Source organism: Mirounga leonina, unplaced genomic scaffold (assembly GCF_011800145.1).
Source record: "Mirounga leonina isolate KUSES-001 unplaced genomic scaffold, KU_Mleo_1.0 Mir_92, whole genome shotgun sequence".
Classification (NCBI taxonomy): Eukaryota; Metazoa; Chordata; class Mammalia; order Carnivora; family Phocidae; genus Mirounga; species Mirounga leonina.
The window spans coordinates 8340416-8358473 of record NW_023270852.1 but is presented as its reverse complement, the minus strand read 5'-3'; the positions used below and the strand labels follow the sequence as shown (position 1 = coordinate 8358473).

The following is an 18058-nucleotide window of genomic DNA, read 5'->3' as shown; positions in this document are numbered from 1 at the left end:
GATGGGAGTGGGAATCTCTGCAGGAATGCAGTCCAGGCTCCCTGGTCAGGCGCCGAGGCCACTCCACATAACTCCCTAACAAGCTGCTTCCTTGGGTGCATTTTTAAGTGTCAGGCTCAGAATGCAAATGATTATAAGGCTTTGTGGAATAGCAGCATCTTCCAGGGGCAGATGTCAAATTCGACAGGCAAAAATTAACAGCCCTAGGAAGTAAGGCACTAACTTTATTTTTGAACCCCCCTATTGCAAATTAGCAGGATAAACCTCAGCCTGTCTCGGAATATCCCACCCCAGGTCCCCAGGCGTCATGCCTGATGTGGGCGGGAGGCCAACGAATTCCCCAAGGCCCCTCGTTCAAGTCCACTGCTCATAGAAAAGACATGTTAGTTTCTGGGCCAACTGATCCTCAACCTCTAACCGACCAGAAACTCCAATCCAATCAGCTGGTCCCCAAGATGGAGATTTAACATGGGTGCTCCGTGCCCCCCACAGCCCCATTATCACACACCCAAAACAAAGCTTTGTCTGTCCCTGTGCAAGCAAGGCAGCAGAAGAGTTGGTTAATCCAAACAGAACCAGAAATGACCTTAACCTCACAGAGCACAGGCTGGGCCAAGAACAGAAGAGAAGGCTCCTGGGAAGTCCCAGGCACTGGTCAATCCCAGGCAAAAGTGAAACCGACATTCAGAGTTCAGCAACAAGGGCCCCCGTGAAGCCTCTGGGGGGTCCAAATTCTTGGGCCTGTCTCCAGGGAAGGAAAAAGGGATAGATCAACCAGAATCTAAGAGAAAGAGATATTCTCTCTTATATTTCCCTCTAGCCTCCCTGGTCTAGAAATTTAGCCAGTGCTATTGTGGGGGATACAAAGGAGGAAGCTGTGTCCAGGGCAGTGAACTAACTACAGATGCTGAACAGCCCCCCACCCCCACCCTACAAGGCTGAAGCAAAACCCAGGTGCCTGGGTCACTCCCTGCCCTCCTTCCAACACCCTCCCGAGTACTCCACTCCTCCCCTTATCTGCACAATGCTCCAAATCCACAAGCTAGGTGAGTAGCAAAGGAACACACCCCCACTGCAACTTCATCCCATCCTAGCCCTTACCCCTAGCTCTAGCTCATCCGTTCAGGAAGCAGCTACGCTGCTCCAGGATTTCCTTCCCTCCTCATGCAGCATCCCAATGTGGCAAAAAGACCCCTCTACTGAGTCTGGAGCCTGAGACCCAGACACCCTTGCCTCTCTCCTCCTCTTCTCTCTAAGCTGACTGAAGAAAGCCCAGAGAACGGCTCTGTTGCCCAGGACAGCGCCCCCCAAATTCTCATCTTCCCCTGCTCCACCAGACACAGTCCCCAAACAAGCCCAAACAGAGCCTAGGATCATGGAACTCTGGACAGGGAGAAATGGTTAAAGCATCTCTTTCTCTTAGTTCAGTTCCGTTGATGCAAAAACATGCATCTCCTCACCTGAAATCCCTGGACAGCCCAGACGGGCTGCAAAGCCTTGTCAGAGAAGAGGATCACAGAGTGGGCAGAGACCACCATGCTGGGGGAGGGGGCTAAGAACGAGAGCCTCCCCTGCCCACTGCAGCAGCTGCACTGGGTGCTCCCGAGGGCCCTGGGCAGCAAGAACACATTCCGATTTCTTCTCAACTAGAGGAAACAGGAATGTACCCTGCAACGGGAGTGGGGAGGAAGATGGGGTTGTGCCTCTGACCCCCACAGCTCTTGACCTCAACTCTGGGGACCATGTGTACAAAGCTTTTTCCCAGTGTTAAGGGAAAGGCCTCCCTCCCTAAACCCTTTTGCTGTTCTAGGGATCCCACTCCTACAGTCTTCCTGTTATGACCTAATTTTGGATGGCTATATACTACGCACTCCATTCCTGGGGAAGCAGTGCCTTTGTGGATCCAAGCACTCTGCTATTTCCCCAGAAATGCCAGCCCAGCAAGTTGTAAGGAAAAAACGATGAAACTGATGGCTCAAACCAAATGAGGGAATAGATGACCTCCTCTTCCGAAGATTCCCTAGTCTTAGGAGAATCTGGAGGATTCTCCACTAGGGCCACTTCTCTCTCTAATGTGTTAACTAAGACTACAGTCTCCAGCCTCAAGTCCTAACACAGAGATGAGACAGAACCAGAGATGAGAGAGGAGGGGTCAAGTGCAGAAGTACACTGCTTCTCTTCTCTTGAATGATCTACACTCACACACAGCACATTACTTGAACAAAACTGAAGCACCCACTGAAGAGAATGAGGCCAGAATTAAAATGAAAGCCCAAAATAAACCCAACCCACCCCATTCTGTTGGTTTTTCGTTGACCCTGAAACACAGGTTTGCCAACACCAAGTCTTCCCAATTGGAGGACAATTCTCCATGGTACCTTATCTTTCTGACTTTTGAGCAAGAGGAATGAACCATCCAGATTACCGTTTCAAAGGTGTATAGCAAACAACCCCAGAAGACAGAGAGGAGAGTGTCTCCCCGGAGGGCAGAGGCAGATTTGTTTCCTGACCAGAATGAAGATAACATCTCTTTGTGGGGCAGGGGTTGGGCACGTTTGCTAGCCATCCCCTGAAAAGACTGGGGTTCCTTAAGCTTAGAGCTCCTCAGCTGGGACACAGACCCACTGTGCGTACAGTCTCTACCTGGACCTCCTCCACATTGCCTCATGGGACCTGGGAGCAAGGGGAACCCACGTTAACACGGAGCTCATGCTTCCTGCTGTGCCATGAGCAATAAAGTCCTTTGTCTTCGATCCAAGAGTCTTGTGTCTTCTGTCAGCATCTGTGAATCTGGGGAGGGCTAAACTTGTTTGCAAGCAGAGTAAAATCTCAGATGCTTTTTTTTTTTTTTTTTTAAGATTTTATTTATTTATTTGACACAGAGAGACACAGCGAGAGAGTGAACACGAGCAGGGGGAGCGGGAGAGGGAGAAGCAGGCCTCCTGAGGAGCAGGGAGCCCAATGCAGGGCTCGATGCGGGGCTCGATCCCAGGACCTGGGGATCATGACCTGAGCTGAAGGCAGACACTTAATGACTGAGCCACCCAGGCGCCCCTCAGATGCTTTCTTGACACCACTTACTTTAAGGGAAAGTAGGAGACAGATATTAAGGACCAGGCACTGTGCTAGGTACTCTGATAAACATTTTATCTCATTGAATCCTAACAATAACCCCTTGAAGTATTATTACTATTATCATTATCATTGTTAACATCATAACATCATCATCATCACTTTGTAAGAGAAGACAGAGGTCTGAGAAAAGTGATTGCCTAAGGACACACAACTAAGGAAGGACACACAGCTAAGGAAGCCTTGTGAAAATAAAAAAAAAGGATGATGTGTGGTTTTCCCCTTTTTGTGCTCCCAGAAACCCTTTGGGTTTCAGTTCATTCAAGGTTAGGCTTTAATTTCTCAGCTGCTCAGTCTTTGCTAAGCTGCTTCCTCTGGTGCCCATTTTCTTGAGAAGTTCCAGAAGCTGGGCCAGGTCTGCCCACAGTGAATGAAGTGGAACCTGGGAGTGTTCCTCCTGTTCTTGCTCTGCAGCCCCCAGAGACAAGCCAGCCCACCACCTCTGCCATAGCTTACCCACAATATCTTCATAGGCATTCTCTTCTAAAGTGCTTTTGGATCCAAACTTGGGTTGGCTCTCAGTACCATTCTCAGTTGGAGAAGAGGGGTACAGGGACTGGAGACTGGATGCATCCTCAAACTCAAAGGATTTTCTGTAGATAACAAGAGCATGAGTCATTCCAGCAAAACTAGATTCCGACTGCCTTGTTGGGGGAATGGCCACGGGCAACAGCAAAGTCCAGAGGTCCTCCTCACCAACCAGCTACCAAGCAACGCATCAAGATGGATCAAAACTTACCACTCAAATAAGGAGAGAACGGTCTGAGAGGCCCAGACTGGGTGCCTGCAAATAATACCTGTAACAACTCCCACAGCTAAGAAGGGTGTCGTGTGTCAGATGCTCTATCAAATGCCTTGCATGTGAACCTCATTTATCTTCACAATGCTGCTATGAGCTATTGTGCCATTTTATGAATGAGGAGGTGGAGGCTCAGGGAGATGAAATGACAAGAGGCAGGACTCACCCAGGCTGTGTGGCTCCAGGGTCTAAGCTTTGACCTGGGCCTCCAAGTCCTGGAGCATGTCATCCTTGAGAAGCACCTGCCAGTACCACAAGAATAGAGTACTTGTTCTGCCTCTGGAGTCTCCATCACACCTGCACCATAGCAAGGGCCCCTGATCTGAACAGGTGGTAAGGACTCAACAGTGGACGGGTGGTGCCCAGGGCTGTTTGGGGGTCAGGGAAGCAGTTGGTGGTAGGTGGGGTGTTGGAAGAGGAAGGGCTGAGACTTCCAAACAAACCACACTGCTTCTGAGGTGGAAGTAGGAGGGCAATTTGTAGTCAGAAGCTACTTCCAAGAACCAGTTTCCCTTCAGCTAGTCACCTGCTCCTTCCCACCCCACAAATGGCCATCCCCTCTACTGCAGAATTTTTAAACCACAGCTTGTTAGCTCCTCAGACAGCTTGAGCCCAGAGTACTCTCTCCTCCTCTCCTCCATTAGCTAAGGCGTGACCCCAGCTGCATCCTCTCTCTCTCCAAGGCAGGTCCTGGCAAACCCCCGGGGAGGGGGAGAAAGGAAAGGCACTGACTGAAGACCTCCTCCCACCCATTAACACCTCCCTCTTCTTTTGGGTACCATTAGACATCTCAGCCTTTCTCTCTTGTTTAATGAAAAACTCCTGAGAGTCTTGGGGTGCAAGTCAAGAACTGAAGGTGTCCTAAAAGCCACATTCTATGCTCAGCTTGTCTGGCTACTCTGGAGCACTTGACACAGCTGAACACTCTAACTAGCATTCTCCTTCCTTCGCCTTGTATGACACGGTCAACAGCCTCTTTGGCAGTTACTTTCCAGGCTCTTGTGAGGAGTTCACCTTTTCTACTTGTCTTTTAAATGCCAGGGTCTCTCAGAATTCTGTCTTTAGGATTCTCTTTCTCACTCTGTACTTTCTGGGGCCCAAATACTGATGGCCATCCCTCTATCTACCACTCCTACCATGATGGCTCCCAAATCTGTCTCTGACATAGACTTTCCACCCAGTTGAGTGCAGTGGTTCCTGAATGTAGGCCCACAGAAACTGGTGGTCTGAGATCAAGCTCTCATGGATCTACATACAGTGAGGTCAACATCTTTTGCAGGTAGTTCTCAAGTTAGCAAATAAGACACAAATCATGTTCAGCCAAATTACCCTTGAAAATCCCTCAGGAAGACCAACACACTGTCTTGGATTAAGACTAATATTGTCAGTTTCTCCACAGATTTTTTTTAACAGATTTCTTTTTCTTTGGTTGAATACCCAAAGAAATATGGCTTGCATTTTTTTAAATAAAAAGGTATATTAAATATAAGAATCATACCTGACACAATAGAAACAAACTCACCTGCTCCTAGAGGGAATATGCTCACTATGTGAACAGGCAAATAAAACAGTCTGTACTTTTTGAATGGTCTTTTTTATCCCCAAGAGCACAGATTTTTAAATTTCCGAAGTTACTTCTTATGTGAAGTGGCCCTACCATATATGGTGTGTGTGTGTGTGTGTGTGTGTATATTATGTATAAATGTAATGTGTGTGGGAGTATGTGTAAAACCTTCAGGCTGATGTACTCTCCCGCACCCCCCTTTTCCACCTTGCTAACTGCAAATTCTTTGCTCTTCTAAATTTAGTTCAGCAACTCCCTCTATAAGGAGGCTTCGCTCACTCCCCAGCCTAATTTAGCTGCCTCTTCCTTTGGGTCTCTATAGCACCCTACATGGACAGGGATCACGTCACATAGAACAGCATCTAGGATTTATTTGTGCATCTATCTCCTATACCACATCAAGAATGGAAGAATGGAAGAACCACATCTTATTTGACCCTGTGTCCCCTTAACCAGTACAAGGTTTGGTGCATGGCAGGCTCTAGATGGGTGTTTAAAGAAATGGATAAAGAACAAAGCAAACACTCTTGGTAGGCTGTTAAAGACTTAAGAGCCAGTGAGCATGCTGGGGTGAGCCAAAACATAGGATTTCCCTTAGCCAAGGGCTCTTCTGGTCCACGGATCTGAAACTTTCTGATATCTTCCTCTCATGGCTGAACAGTTATCTATATGAGATGGGATATGCTGGATGCAGCCTGAAGTATGGGGTCCAACGGAAGAATCCTGGGAAGGGAAATAAACCTGAATGCCATCTGACTTTGGTTTAGAAGAGAAAGGCAGTGAGGGAGAGAGGGATAGGCCTTCCCAAGGAGGCAGGCTCCCAGCCTACCCCAATTCAGAGAATAAGACGCCAGTCAACCTTCCCAAACCCTAGCAGCTCCAGCTCCCGGTCACTATAGGACAGCCCAGGTAGTCCAGGGTCAGGAATGCGGAGACTGACCAGGAAGACAATGAGAGTGTCAGCACAGGTCATTCTTGGACATGGTGAAGAAGCAGTAAAATGTTCTTCGACTCGTTTTTCCATCAGTCTCCCCTTTCAGGATCCAAGAATCCCCTCTCCCTATAGGCCCAGGGTCCCTAAATGGCCAGGAAGCCCTCAGGAAAGAGAAAATCACCTTAAATGTCTCAATACTACCGTGTTAAGGACAACATGCAGTATTCAGATGATGATTCCCTCAAAGAAATAAGTTTCTAATGCTGGCATTTCAGGTGGTCATGAGGCTAAGATCCTACTACTAGTCTTCAAGGGACTGCCCATTTTATCTAAAAGGAAGGTGGCCCTCCCCCTCCCCCAGGGACCAAGGAAGTTCCAACAGCGTTCAAGACACAGCCCAACTTTCCCCCAAAGGCCAAATCTAGCCCACACCTTCAGTAGACAGCATTTGGAAGAACCATTTTCACCCTCCCACTCACATTTACATATCCTTATCCCGGCAAGAGCAGAACAATTTCTTTTTCATCTAACTCAGGTTACCGCCTAACAAGGATTCACTGCTTCGGGACCTAGGAAGCACTGCTGACTGAGACCCACAATTACAATCCGCTTTTGCATCTTCAAACGAGGAGAAAGCCACTGTGCCCGGCTGTTAAGACACTGGAGGAGCATTCGTTACCTGCTCTGGGACTTGCGGTGACCACGCATGTCCTTCTTGGGTCTCCGGGTGACTGGTGGGGCTGGGGTGGAGGGCAGGGGGGGTGGAGCAGCAGGTGTGGGCGAAGGAGGTAGACCATTGCTTGGCTTATTCTTGGGGTTCTTGTCAGCCTCATATTCAAAGGTGCGCTTGGGTTTGGGGACAGGGTTCACAGCGGGATCAGGGGAGCTCTTTGATGGCAGCAGCTGGGAGCTCGGGCTATTTCCAGGGGTCCCTGGCTTAGTGGAGCCACTGCCTTCCCTCTCCAGGGGTGGGCCTGCCTCCCCCCCAACTCCAGCCACTCCTGCCCGGCTGCCAGTGCTCACACTCGTGCTCCCTGTTGGTTCCTCCAAGGTGCCCAAGGTCCCAGTCTTCCTTCTCCCTCGGTCTACACTGTAGCAGCTGCTGGGGAGCTGGGGGAGTCCCCGGCCTGGCTGCTCCTTCAGGGCCTGTTCAATTTTCTGGATCCGACTCAGCACTGCTGAGCTCTCTCTCCTGCTGCCATGCCCCCTGAGGAAGGCGCTGGGCTCACTCCGGCCCGCCCGTCTCTCTGGCCGATAGAAAGAGTCCCGGACAGGGAGCGCCTCTCCTTCCTCCTCGGTCTCAGGGTAGGAGCACTCTGAGAAGGTCCTGCTCATCCTCCGGAGGCCCTTGAAATCGAAGGCTTTTTCTGAGCTGCAGGGTGATGGCGCCACGCTGGGACAGCCCTCACTGAGCGCCCATTCGCCCCCAGAGCCCTCCCGCTTCTCCCCGCACATGCTCATCCTGGGCGAAGCCTCTCGGCGCCCCTCCCATGCTGAAATCTTCTCCCGGATGCCCAGACTGTGGGCACGGGTGCCAGTGCGGTTCAAAAAGAAGCTCCGTGGGCCAGCTGTTGGCCCTAGGGATGGGGTGCTCTGGGCAAGGGGGAGGCAAGCAGCTACTCCCTCTACATCCTGGGCTACCCCTTGGACGTTCTCCTTCTGGTCCTCTCTCTTGCACACTGAAGGGCTTCTGTCCAAATAACTGAAGTTGGTGGCCTTGAGGGGACAGATGGGTGGTGAAGTGTCTGGGGAGGGAGCTTGAGGATTTGGGGGTGAAAGATCACGGGGGTGCCAGTCCTTGAGGAGCAACCGGGAGCTGGAGCGGCTTGGGTACCTGCAGGCTGACGTTTCACTATCACTGAGCGGGTAGATGGGACTCCTCGGTGGGGAGAGAACTGGAGGTGGAGAGACTGACTGAGACCTAAAAGCAACAAAAACAAAAAAAAGGAAAAGAAGAGAAAATGGCAGTGAGTGGCCTGACAACCAGAGGCATGGCGTTTCGTTTTGGCCCGCTCAGTATCTCTTTCCTGCAGGGCATCCAAGCTCGAAGTACTCTATTCAAGTAATACACCTTTCAAAGCCGTCCTCAAGGGAAGGAACACTGCTTATTCACGGCCGGCCAAACTCAATGGGTCTCTCTGCCCAATTCGATCCCAGAGGCCCTGAGTGCTGTCTGGAACAGACCAGCTCTGTGTCAGGTCAGAGGATCCCAAGAAGCTACATGGGCCAGCTAGAGAACAGTAAGGCCAGGGGTGCGCTGTGAAATGTTTAGCGGTCGGCCCTCTGAAAGAGAAAGCACAGTTCGGTAACATCGGCCAATCTCCGCAGTATAAATACTCCCACTGCAGCTGATTTCAAGCTGCCAACATGGCCCCACGGAATGTGGCACTGGGAAGAAATGCTGGTGATCAGTTCCCAGGAGCTGCTAGAAAGCATCTCAAGCACGCTACTTCCTGAAGTACCCCAAATATACACCAGAGCCCTTTGCTCTGTCTCCTTAACAAACCCCTGTCTCCCGAGACTTCTGTTACCAGCACAGCATACTGCACCTCAGCTTGGGTCTTGACCAGAATTCAGGTCCCTGAGAGTCTCAAAGAATCAGGGTCCCTCAAGAAAGAGTCCTCTCTATGGGGATTAAAATAAGAATAAAAAAAAAAAAAAAAAGAAAGAGTCCTCTCTGCCCCATCAGCGAGGATGCCCATGGGGAGGAGAGGCCAGCTCCTCAGGAGGCTCTACCCTCCAGCAGTGGCCACTTCTCAGCACTAAATCCACTTGCAGGTCTTAGCCAATAGGGGGAAGAGTTCGAAATAACTGGTTTTACACATATTATTAACTCATTTGGTCTTCACGAAAACTCTACACAATTATTATTGTTTATTATTATCTCCACTTTACAAATGAAAACCACAAAGGCACAGAGAGGCTAAATATCTCATCCAAGGTCCCTCAGCCGGTGAGGGGGGAAGCCAGGAAGGAACTTATAAAATACTATGCTGCCCCTCTCAAGAGGAAGCAGTGTCCTCTGCCATCTTTGTGAACTGCCTAGGCTCCCAGACATAACCTGGCAGAAACCCTCAGAGCCCCATGCATAGCCTTATCTCAAATGTAGCATTTATAAGTAGCAGGGACCTCTTCCCCTTCAAGACCTCTAGACCTCTTCCCTACCAGTCCACGATTTCTTCCAAGTGGAAGGACACATCCTCAGTATCTGGAAGGTGCTCAGTGAATGGAGGACAAATAAAGGAAAAGGTAAAGGTGGGCTTATTGACAAGAACCATGAGCAGACTTCTCTTTCAGTACACTTTTCTAATTGTCTGCTAGGGTCATCACTCTCAACTCTCGGCGCTCTCCACAAACAGTTTTAGTTCAAATACAGCAGGGTCTTGCCAACACCGCACACTACGAAGGCCTACCTGACCCTCATGCCGTGGCCCTTAAAGCTGGGCGGGAGCCTCACAGGCTCCAGAGGGCCATGCCATCCACAGGAAGGCAGCCAGCTGCCCTCGAGCCAGCCTGCTGTCACTACTTGCTCACACACAGAAAACTGGAGCTTGGGTGAGTCAGGGATTGGCCGACAATTCCCTGTTGGGTCATAGCCTCTGGCTGCCCCCGATCAACAGGAAACCTCAACATGCTTAAGTTGTTTTTAAAAGGGCAAGTCAAACAAGAGCCATCCCACGTGTACATGGGCACGGATGGTAGAAATGCAGTGCCCAGCCAAGGCAATGACCAAAGAGACTCTGCACAGCAAGGACGTATGAAAGGAATAAGCCTCAGCACTCCCTAGGGTAGGCAGCAGCAGGGCAATGTGCCAAGCTCGAGCCTGGGGAGATCCCAACCTACTCACAGCGAGGGAGGCTTTAAGTCCCTCATTTATTTCATAGAACCATGGATGCCAAAGGTCATCATCAGTCCAGCCCTGCGAGCCAGCAGTGTCTGGACTCCACAAAGGACTCTGTTTCCGTTATTCTCCTTTGGAGGTGGGAGAAGGTGCCGTTAATAGAAAACAACCTGGACATGTGTTTATTCATTCAACAAATACTTAGTGAGCACCTACTATGTACCAGGCCCTGCTCTAGGTGCTAGACACAAGAATAAATAAAAGAGGCAAAAATTCATGTCTTCATGAAGCTTAAATTCTAGTGGGAGAGGAGAGTCATCTAATGAGACTCAGAATCTCTTAGGAAGCCTCTTGTATATGCCTCATCTCTCCAGACATTCTGATATATGCTCCCCTACGGACGAGTCTCCTCAACCCCCAAGGTGAGAATTCACCAGGCCATGAAGCCACTGTATTTATTGGGGGGGGGGGGGGAGAAGCATAGGTGTGTATGGCGTATGGCATGGCTCCCACAGGTGGGAAAGAAATATGGTAAGGATCTCTGGTCTGTCCGATTCCAGCATGGTTTTAGAACAGATGACTCCCTAACTTCCCTTGGTAGTTCCCGCATGGAAAAATCTCCACAAGGTAAGAAATTCTCTCAAAGCCTAAATACCTAGCCTGCTTTAACTAAAGTTTAGTTTCTCTCCTCTCATGAAGGATCAAATAGAGAAGAGACTGGCCCTTCCCTTTAAAGGTGCTGGTCTTTGTATCATTGCTGAGTTTCGGGCAGAGCTACAGGGGCTCCTTGAGCAGCCTCCCCACACAGGCCAGGCTCAGTGTGTTCGAGCAGCTGGGGATGGGAGAAGGGGCCTGCCCAAGCTGACCTGGAGCCTAGTCATCCCCAGGTTCATCACAGAGAAGGCAGCATTCACTCACTCCAAGGTCCTAGGGATAAATTTGTAAACAATATAGATAAGGCCTTGCCCTCATGGGATTCTCACTTGACAGAAGAACTCACTGCTATCTCTCCATGTTTCTGATTCTACCTTTTTAGGAATGTGACTATAAGCAAAGCCACTCATTCTCTCTGAGCTTCCAGCTTCAATTCCTCCAAATTGTTCTGACTATATCACAGGGTTGTCATAATGGGCAAATGAGACTGGATGTGAATTGATATCATATACTGTAACTCACTATGACTGTTAGTTATCATTAGTATTAAGTTCTTCACCAGGTTATGCTAGGCCAGTTCTTCTCAACAGAGGGTAAAAATATTATAAAGCCTTAGGGTTCACATTTCAGAGTAGCCACTAACAAGTTACATGACCTTGAGCCAATAGCTTTATCTCCTTAAACCTTAGATCTGTAAAATGGAGGTTAAAAGAACACACGTCTCAGGGGATTATTGTAAGGAACAGAGACAACACACATTAAGTGTTGAACCCAGTGGCTAACACATAGTACTCGGTTTTAGCTTGATAATTACTAATATTAACAAGGGGCTCACTATTCAAAATAATCACTTGGCAAACTTTTTCAAAGAGCTTACCTTTGTCCTTGGATTCTAAACATCTGGAGTGGAAGAGAAAGGGAGTAATTTAAAATGGCCATAAATCCTTTGCAGCTCATGATATCAAAAGGTGGATCCAATTTTTCTGCCCCTTAAATCTAGGTTTACCTTGTGATTTGCTTTGACCAACAGAATGGAGTAGAAATTAAACTAAGTCCCAAACTTGAGGCCTCAAGAGGCCTTGCAGAATCCCCCTTAACATACCTGGAATGCTACCCTGAGACTGTCATGTTAGGAAGCCAGTCTAGTCTTTTAGAGGATAAGAAGCCATGTGGAGCACAACCGAGGCCCCTACAGCCAGCAGCCAGCCCAACGTGAGCTGACACTTGGACCCAACTGAATCTGGCTACATGAGAGACTCCAGGAAAAACCAGCAGAGGGACTGCCCAGTAAACGCACAGAAACGTGAGAAGTAATAAAGTAATAAACTGTTCTAATAGTAAAATGATGCAGGTGGGAAAGGTCAGCCATGTGTATAATTGGCCTGCCCTATCCCAATGCAGAAATACTGCCCTGAACCTTCCATTCCCATGCCTCTCTCCTCCACTTGCGCACAGAGCAGCCTCTATGGTCTTGATGTTTGGATCTCACTCTCTCTACTAGGAGCTCTGGCCTGAGAATCTCCTCTGAGCACTCCCTGCAAATGGAGCTAGTTCTGTAATCCCAATAATAGAATCAGCTTCCATCAGTCTTTGCCCCAAGTGGAAGGAGGGCTCAGGACAACCTGTTAACCCAGAAAACAAGGAGCCTTAAGGGGGGCACATGATGGAGACTGGCGATGAGGATGCATGGTTCTTTGTGGCAGTGTTCCCATGGCAGGTGGCATCTCCTGAGCATGGTTGGGAAGGGGTGCTCACTCACTCATACGTACCAATCCCCACTAGCTATCTTCCAGTTCCTCAAATGCAGGCTGGTAGTGAAGGATAATTGTCCCCTGTTGGACAGTGGGAAACTGTAGCCACATGAATGGTGGTGCCTGGATCCAAATACATACCAGGTGCTATTTTAGGCATCATGGATCAGCAGAGACTAAAATTAGACAAAGTCTCTCTATAGGTTATAGTCTAGTGGAGGGAGGCAGTGTGGCTTTATTTGTTTAGAGTGAACAGACAATAAACAAACCAACACTGAGAGATGGATATGGAGCCAATGAAGAAGAATAAAAAAGGGAAAAGGGAGAAAGATTCACAGTGAGGGAGATCAGGGAAGGCCCCTCTGCCGGGGACAATGTGAATATAGCCTTAAGGAAGTGAACAATGAGTTTATCCAGGGGACAAATGTTGTAGGCAAAAGGAGCAACAGGGCAAAGGCTTGAGGCAACTACATACTTACTGTATTCTGGGGGCAGCAAAAAGCCCAGTGTGGACAGAGTCGAGTGAGAAGAGGCAGAGGGCTGGAGATTAGTCAGAGAGGCACCAGAAGACCCTATGGACCAATAATAAGACTTGGGCTTTTACTCTGAGAGAGAAAGGAAGCTCTTGAAGGGGTATGAGCAGAAAAATGATATGCTCTGACTTCACATCAGAGAACGGAGTGCAGGGATGCAAGCATGGCAGCAAGGAGATCACCTAAAGGACACTGCAATAATCCAGGCAAGAGATTATTATGGCTTGGATTAGAATGGTAGCAGAAGAGATGAATCTATTTTGAGAGCTGTGCCAATAGGATTGCTGATGAACTGGATAAAAGGTATGAGAGACAAAGAGAAGTCAAGGATGATGTCAAGGTTTTTGGCCTGAGAACCTGATAGAATGGAGTTAGGGTTATAAACCCTAGGAGTCATCAGCAGTATATAGATATTACTTAATACTATATGACCAAGTATGGCTAGTATCGAAAAGACAAGAAATAACAAGCACTGGCAAGCATATGGAGAAAGGGAACCCTTGTGCACTTTTGGTCGCAATGTAAATTTGGTGCAACTACTATGGGAAACAGTATGGAGGTTCCTCAAAAGATTAAAAATAGATGGGGGGATGGGCAAAACAGGTGAAGGGGATTAAGAGGTACAAACTTCCAGCTATAAAATAAATAACACAGAGATGAAAAGTACAGCATAGGGACTATAGTCAATAATATTGTACTACAAGACACTGTGGTGAGCATTGCATAATGTATAGAATTGTCAAATCACTATGTTGTACACCTGAAACTGGCATAATATTGTCTGTCAACCACACTTCAGTAATAAAAGACAGAAAACTATATGACTATATGAGCTCATCTAGGGAGTCAATAGCTACAGAAACCCAAGGCCTGAACTGGAGCTTTCCAGTGTTTCAAAGTCACATAGAGAAAGGAGTAACCAGTGAAGAAGATTGACTGAGAAGAGCATGTAATAAGGAAAGAAGAAAACCATGAAGACTGATGTCCTGAGACCTTCAAAAAATAGGGAGTGATCAACTGAGTCAAATTTGCTAACAATCAAGTAAGGGGAAGACTGAGAAACAGTTGATCATTAGATTTAGCAATGCAGAGAATGCTATGACCTTGGGAAAAGAGATTTTGGTAGAGAGGTAGGAAGGGAAGCCTGACTGGAAGGAATTCAAGAAAATGGAATGAGAAGTGGAGACAAAGAATTCAGGCATCTCTTTCAAAGGGTTTTCCTAAAAGGGGGAACAAGGAAATGAGGTGGTGGGTAGAGGAGAACGTGGTGTAATAGAAGCATTTTGTTGGTTAGCTTGAGCCAGGAGATATGACGCAGCATGTTTGAATGATGACTGGAATGATCCAGTTAGAGAGAAAAGCTGCCAATGCAGAACGAGAGAGGGCAAATGCAGGAGCAATGTCCTTAAGCAGGCAGTAAAGGGGATGGGGATCCCATGCCCATCTAGAAGCATTGGCCTTAGACAGGAGAACCCCTTTTGCTCTCATTCCCACCCACTTGGGCTGAATGTCTTTTCGCATGGTCTCATCCCTATGCTGTTCTATGCTTCCACCACTGGCCTTTACTGCCTCATGTTTTCCAATGCATTCCACAGAGAAGAGAAGAGGTCCAGATTTGTTCTTTGTTTCCCACTCCTTCAAGCATCTGTACCCAGCTCCTTCCTCAAACACACTGATGTACTTAATGACTGAGTCCTATCAATTCTATAACCTTCACCTTTCTCAGACCTGCCCCCTTCCTCCTCATCCCCTCTGCTACTGCTACTTCCTCAGTTCAGATGTGATCTTTCACCAGGACTCTTAAAACAATCTCTTAATTTCTCTCTCTGCCTTCAATCTTAATCCAGTTCTAGTCAGTCCTCTAATCTTCTGACATCTTTCTAAAACACAAAAATCTTCACGCTTGAAACTCCCCATTATCCACAGAAGGAAGTGCAAATTCACTGGCATGGATGACAAGGCCTCGTGATCTGTTCCCTATTTTCACTTTGTCATCTGTCTTTTCCTACATACAATCCCAAAACCACCCACATCAAACTCCCTGCTTTTCATGCCTCTAGGCCTTCACACATTGTTTGCTTTCCCTAGAATGTTGGCTTGTTCCCTTACATATCTCTGTAGCTCTGCTCTGGAATCTCTCTTCACCCTACCCCCTTTCATCCAGGTGGAGATGGCCAAGTTTTGACGCCTCCACTGCACCTGGAAAAATGTCTTACGGTACTTGTAACATGTTATTGGACTAGATTGTTTCCTCACTTGCCTCCCTTCCTAGACGATGAGTGGACCTAGTTGAAGGTGGTGATGGTGTCTTATTAATCTTGATACCCCCTACTCTTTGCACTGCATCTAGAATTTAGTAGGAATTAATATTTATATTGAATGACTAAATGAATGAATAAAAAATAAATAGTTAAAACCTAGGTCTCTTTATGCCTGCCCAGGATATTCACAGACGCCCCCCTACCTCCCCCTCTTTGTCACATATGATCTGAAAAACAACACAAAAAGTTACACAAAGCACTTAGTGCAGACCAGCATTGGCTGTCAGTTCCCAAAAATCTAGAAACCTGGGTTTCCTCTGGTCCCAGTTCCCTCACTTTCCAGATATGCTCCTGGAAAAGTCATCTAAATTCTCTGAGCCTCAGATTCTTTATCCATGAAACAGAAAAAACACTTGCTCTGAGTATCCATATATACTAGCTGTGTGGCTAAAATGATGTACAATTAAAAAGTCCTTGAACACCATAAATAGCTCCAGGGAGGTAAAAGAAATATAAAAGCAAATACAGCACAGCTAAGAGACACCTATGACTGTGCTCTGATCATCTTTTGCTCTTTATTCTAAAAATCCCAGGCTTGCCCCTGGGGAGGCAGATACTGAAACTGGGCACTCATGCCACCACCTTGTCAGCAGGCAGCCAGATCTGCTGCTCATCAGGTGTGGGTGCCAATACTGCAGCATGTGACTGGCCAAAACCAGCATTTACAGGAGAGGGAGTAAGACAAAAAGAAAAAAGGAGAAAGAGAGAAGAAAGGCGGGGGAGAATGCAAAGGAAATTTAAATGAAACAGAGGGGCATGAACACTCACATACAGACAAATATGTAAGACAACTGAGTAGAAAAGAGAGTATGAACTAAGGGTATGGAAAGAGGTATTTAAAGAAAAAGCAACATGTGCCGTACGTGTATAAACAGACAGAAAGTGAGAGTCAAAATGCAAAGTATGTGCCCTTCTCTCTGGTATTGTTTCATAAGAACACAACCCAACCCTTCACTTAGTGATCTGAGCCATTCTCCAGGAACACAGCAGTAAGCATTCATGCCAAGGGATGCCCCATATATTGCCAAGTGCACCCAAGAACTCTCTGGGAGGGAAGGCTATCTTTAGTCCTTGATGACAAGAGGTTTCTGAACTCAGCATGTTCTAGAGACAGGGCTTCTGAGTGTGTTGGTATCAGGAAGATGACCAAGTTGGAGCCAGTTAGGGAAGATTCCTATGGGTCCAAGAAATAGCCCCGGAGGTAACAAGATGGGCTGTGGATGCCATGAAGTGAGCCTGTCTGCAAATTAAGGTTACACGGAGCCCAGTTTCCAATATGCTTAGTCTCTACGAAACAGGTGTCTAGCCTGCTTCCCAATGAAACTGCCTGGGAGTTGGCCATTCACCATTCTAGGGCTGTTCAATGAAGGTGGGCCCTTGTTGACTCAGTGGACATCAGCATCCTCCCACCACACAGTGACTGCCCTAACTCTGGAGATGACATTCTCACTATATTCCCTCAAGGCCATTATCTGAGGCTCCCAAGGAGGAGAAAGGAGAGGAAGGCTTCTCCTGAGTCCCATTAGCAAGCCCAGAAGTTTGCTCCCCAGGCCAGAGCAGGGGCTCAGCTCAATAACTCCCACTGACATCCCACTCTGGGACATGGTCCTGATAAAAAGCCAAAGAACAGGGTGACACTCACAATTTGGCCTTCCTGTTCCCAAAGCAACCTCATCTCAAATGGTTGGAAGCCCTCAACAGGGTCCAGGATAGCCTCATCCTCCAAGTGGGGCTACATATGGACCACCATCTATAGAGACTCTTGAGGTCAGCCATAGCTTGTCAGAGTAAGTAGAATGGTAACTAGGGTCAGAGCAGAAACTGAGTCATCTTTTCACTTCCAAAAGTACATCTAAGAATCTACCAAAGCCATACCTGTCTACCTTCCAGCTGATTTCTAGGGAAGCACAAAGAGGATCAGTGAGCTCTTCTCTGGGTGGGAACCCCAAGTCCTCTAAGTAGTAGCTGCAATGAACACAAGAGTACTTACAAGACAGAAGTCCTCCCTGTGGCAGGTTAAAAATGATGCCTTACAGGAATATCCCCAAAGCCCTAGTCCAGTAAAAATGGGACTGCCCTATGAAGCAGAACCAGGTACTGTGCAAAGCCAACAGGGAGAGAAATGTAGTTCCAGGAAACCATATTAAAGATACTTGTAATGGTTTTAAAACATGGTCCCCCAATTTTTTGACATGCCTCCTATAAAAATCACCTCTTCTCTTGAATCTGGACTCTGCAACTGCTTGACCAATAGAATACAACTGAAATGAATCGGTGCCAATTTTCAGTCCCAAGCCTCAAGAAACCAGCAGCTTCTACTTCCTATCTCCCATGCTGTGAGGAAGCCCAGGCCATGTACCGAGGGTACATATAGGTGTTCTAACAGTCCCAGCTGAGGTTCCAGAAAGAGCTAACATCAACCCCCAGACATGAAGCAAGACATGTCTAGGTGACACCAACCCCTAATCAATGAGTCACCTTACGCCTTAAAGTCTTTCCAGCCAAGATGCCAGACATCATGGAGCAGGG

At 47.7% G+C, this 18058-nt stretch overlaps 1 protein-coding gene across 6 annotated transcripts in view; it reads right to left on the bottom strand.

The window, feature by feature from the left end:
- Positions 1 to 18058, bottom strand: part of DENND2B (DENN domain containing 2B) — a 149959-nt gene that overhangs the window by 28913 nt on the left and 102988 nt on the right. For 4 of the 6 annotated variants that reach the window (XM_034995459.1, XM_034995461.1, XM_034995460.1 and 1 more), the window contains 2 exons: positions 7109 to 8350; positions 3589 to 3725 (listed from right to left, as the gene is read on the bottom strand). In XM_034995459.1, the coding sequence (XP_034851350.1) occupies positions 3589 to 3725; positions 7109 to 8350 (1379 nt within the window). The remainder of the gene's footprint in view (positions 1 to 3588; positions 3726 to 7108; positions 8351 to 18058) is intronic. The other 2 variants (XM_034995462.1, XM_034995463.1) reach the window with 2 other exon arrangements.